We start from the raw sequence: 4048 nt of genomic DNA on the forward strand, positions 1-4048 counted from the left end.
TTATATGAAAAAGTGATTAAATTTTGATTACTTCTAAAATTGTGACTATTTTTTATTACCAATTAAATCTGCCTATTTTTTATTTTCCCCAAAAATATAATTGAAACGAGCGTAAATTAAACCCAACTATCAGTGCGCAGCCGTAAAACATTGCAAACCGGTTATTTTGGTTTTGGTAACTCGGAAGGTGGCCGGTTGGTGATAACAAAAATCTAGAAATTTTAAATTAGTTAATTAATTAGGAGTTTATATGATTTTATTTATTAATTCTTGAAGGAGGTCAATCAGTAGGTTGCCTCGGTCTTCGCCGAACCTAAGCTTCGTTTCCGAACCTTCTAGGCTCGGTATTTCTGCCTATAAATAATAGAACCTTCTGTCATTGGGGATAAGACTTCATACGTGTACGAGTCGTTCCTGTAGTTGAAAGATATTTTCTCTCATTTCGAAGGTACTGTAAACATCGCCATTTGTAGCTTCTGATTAAATTTTAGTATTAAATTTCTCGTTTTTATTATAGATCTCGTCCTTTAGTTCTCTGATCTTTTGAAATATTTGAAGTTTGGATATTTCGTAGAATTTTTTGCTTAAAATGATTGATCGCGATAGCATTTTTCTAGCGATCGTAAAGTATATTTGAAGTTTGACTTCTTGTGGAATTATTTTAAAATTTGAATTTTTTGATATTTTTTTTTTGCTGGAACTGGTTGAGTTTTTGTTGCGATTAGTTGTTTTGTGTTGTTTGATGAACATATTTTTATAGCGACCGCGAAGAAAGTTTGATTTGGAAGCGATTTGTGGAATTATTTCGAAAAATGAATTTTTTTTAATGTATATTTTGCTGTAAATGAATGATTTTTGTTGGGATGAGTTGTTTTGTGTTGTTTGATGAACTTTTTTTCTAGCGATCGCGAAGTATACTTGATGAGCATGAAGTTTGACTTGGATATGGGAAGTTCTTATTGAAAAATCATTGATTATATTTTTAATTTTTAGTTTTTGATTTTTTTTTGCTGAAAACGATTGATTTTTTTGTTGTTGTGGTGAATTCTGATTTTTTTAAGTCCACTTTGTGGTTAAAATGATTGATTTTTGGCTGCAATTAGTTGTTTTGCATTGATAGATGAACATTTTTTCTAGCGACCGCGAAGTTTATTGATGAGTATGAAGTTTGACTTGGAAGTGATGTGCAGAATTTCTTTGAAATTTGAATTTATTAAAAGATTTGAGTTTTGGTTGCGATTAGTTGTTATGGTTGATTGATGAACCTTTTTTCTAGCGATTGTGAAGTATATTTGATTAGTATGAAGTTTGACTTGGAAGTGGGAAGTAAAACTGAAAACTGATTTGATTTTTCTCTTCATTTTGTTGCATTTTTTCAACAAAAAAATAAAATAAAAAAATTAGATGGCTTATTGTAGTTTGGATTACACTTCCATAGATTGATTGACCTTGACTTTGTCAGTGGTTAGATCTGTGGTGATTTGTTGCCGTTATTTTATTTTGTTTCCCTTTTTGGGGGCTCGAATGTACCTATGATGCTATATATTGTTTAACCACGTTTGAAAACTGTGTTGCTCTGACTCATCCTCCAAAGTAGTGCATTTTTGGAGGATTCGACACGGATGTGGCGACATAGTTGGAGAGCCGGAGCAACATAGGCTTAAATGTTTTGAATTGATGCCAAATCTGAAACATAGTTATAATTGTCATTAAAAATAGAGAATGCTATTTATCTAGTTCTGTGAAATGCTTCTTTAATTACTTTTGCTAAAATACTTAGTTTTCGATATTCTAGTTATTGGTAATTGGGTCAGAAGAAACCCATCCTTGCTGTCCTTGGACAATTGAATGTTTGAGTTGGAACTTGCTAGATCATGTGCTCATAATTGGTGCAGTATGCACTAATATCTTGGTTTATTCTTTGTTCAGACATCTTGAGGTAACAATTTGGAGAAAGGAGAATGGCGTTAGTTTCAGGAGGAAGGTCGACACTGAATCCGAATGCACCTCTTTTCATCCCGTCTTATGTGCGTCAAGTGGAGGACTTTTCACCCGAATGGTGGAATTTGGTGACAACTTCGACATGGTTCCATGATTATTGGACGAGGCAGCATCAAGGAGAGGAATATGGCGATGATGCTTTTGGTTTTACTGGGAATGATGTTGCTGACTTGCTTCCCGAAAATATCGATCTTGATGTTGATGAAGATATTTTGAACATGGAAGCTCAGTTTGAAGAATTCCTCCAATCATCTGAAAGTGAACAACAAGGAATCAAGTCATCACCCTATGGTATCAGTGGTATGCTTCTATTTGGTATATATCTCCATTATCTTACAATTATAGTCATGATAGTGATAGAGCCACAAATTTATACTAGGGGATTCAAAAGTATACTGATAGAATGTCATGATTGAACTTGAACCTGTAACCTAAATTAACTTTTGAATGCGCTTTATCACTTATAATCTTCTTATATAAGGAGATTCAACAATTTATGTCTGGCCATGAAAAGTCATTTATCCCCTATTTGAGAGATATAATCTTTTGATGCGATTCAATTGAACCCCCTTACTATCTCCGCCCTCATGTGATGATACTCGTATCATTGGTTCTCACTAGTATTCTTGTATGATGATACCTAATAATGTTTTCCCTCTTGACAACAGGTTTACCCAAGGGTTCGGAGGCACTCGTAAGGACACTGAGCATATCAAAGGGGCCAAAATCTCCCATTGAGCCACCAAAGTACTATGAGAAACCAGCAAAGATTGTTAGCCCAAAGAACAGCCTTCGCCGCATCCAGCAACCTCGCTAAATGTAGTTTAGCTTAAGCAAAAGCTCTTGGTTTGTAGTTTGGGCATGTCAGTTCTTAATTTGCAGCTTTTAGTCTTCTTCACAAAGCAGCAGTTGAGAGTCTCAAGAGTCTTTAGTTTCTGGTAACCTTTTGTATAGAGCAAGGTAGGTGGCACCTTTTGTATCTAGCCTTGTTCATAGTTGTAGTATCCTTTGTTCAGTTTTTAACTTGTAAACAGCAAAACTGTTAAAAGGGAAAAAAATGTAAAAATCAGTTTACAAAATTGCAAAAAGAGCGTCTTTGAGTTTTATTTCAGGTAAGTGATGATCCTCTAAATTGCTGGTGCTTCTTCTGCCTTTCTTCTCAATTTTAGCCTTTGGGCACAATGAGATGTTAACTTCTGCAAATACAAATGGTGGTCATAGAGAATAAAAGAAATAAAAAATGTCCATATTTTATATTGTTTTGATTTCAAATAATTAAACAATATAAGGTCTCTGTCAAGTTTGCTATTTGTGCAATACTGTCTTGGCCATGTGTCAATGTCAGTTTGGTCAATGTGTCAACAGATTAATTGAGTGTTGATTGTTGAGCTAACCATACCAAATATGCGAAAGCAAATAAATAAAATTAAGTTTTATTTTCTTTTCGAATTGATTCACATTATCCTAATGTCTGTGTGTTACTTATTCTTGTTTGACAGCACAAAACAACACCACCAACAACCACAAGTAAAATCTCACAAATTAGGTCTGGGGACAATAGTGTATACGATGGCTTAACTCCTACCTCGATGGGATAGAGAGATTGTTTCCGATAGACCCTCGGTTCAGAAAGACAAAAACAAGAAGAGATACAATACATCAGTATTGTTAACAGAAACCATTTGTTTGACAACACAAAAGAAAACACATTTGAACTTAGGTCTGGGGACAATAGTGTATACGATGGCCTAACTCCTACCTCGATGGGATAGAGAGATTGTTTCCGATAGACCCTCGGTTCAGAAAGACAAAAACAAGAAGAGACAGAAACCATTTGTTTGACAACACAAAAGAAAACACCTTTGAACTTAACTTGCAAGGCTTTTGAAAGCCGATACACAAATTTGCAAGGCTTTTGAAAGCCGATACACTTAAAAAAGGTGTTTATTAGTTGTAGGTTTTACCATGAGTGTTTAAATGGGAAAAATAAAAGTTTGTGTATCAGCTTTCAAAAGCCCTACAAGTTTAAGTGGGCAGGAAGCCATTC

The 4048-nt window shown here is 34.6% G+C and overlaps 1 protein-coding gene across 1 annotated transcript; it reads left to right on the plus strand.

The window, feature by feature from the left end:
- Positions 1-322: 322 nt before the first annotated feature.
- On the plus strand, positions 323-3107 carry LOC104249602 (protein EARLY RESPONSIVE TO DEHYDRATION 15). The gene is made up of 3 exons (XM_009806053.2): positions 323-448; positions 1930-2301; positions 2670-3107. Exons 2-3 carry the CDS (start codon positions 1962-1964, stop codon positions 2816-2818), a joined length of 489 nt encoding a protein of 162 aa, XP_009804355.1. The 5' UTR covers positions 323-448; positions 1930-1961; the 3' UTR covers positions 2819-3107.
- The last annotated feature ends 941 nt before the right edge of the window (positions 3108-4048 follow it).

Source organism: Nicotiana sylvestris, chromosome 4 (genome assembly GCF_000393655.2).
Source record: "Nicotiana sylvestris chromosome 4, ASM39365v2, whole genome shotgun sequence".
NCBI lineage: Eukaryota > Viridiplantae > Streptophyta > Magnoliopsida > Solanales > Solanaceae > Nicotiana > Nicotiana sylvestris.

Bases quoted from the DNA above. Each gene is read 5' to 3' on its own strand.
- LOC104249602 (XM_009806053.2), top strand. From the start codon at position 1,962: ATGGCGTTAGTTTCAGGAGGAAGGTCGACACTGAATCCGAATGCACCT. The intron at 2,302-2,669 runs GTATGCTTCTAT...TCTTGACAACAG, and splicing joins ATCACCCTATGGTATCAGTG to GTTTACCCAAGGGTTCGGAG.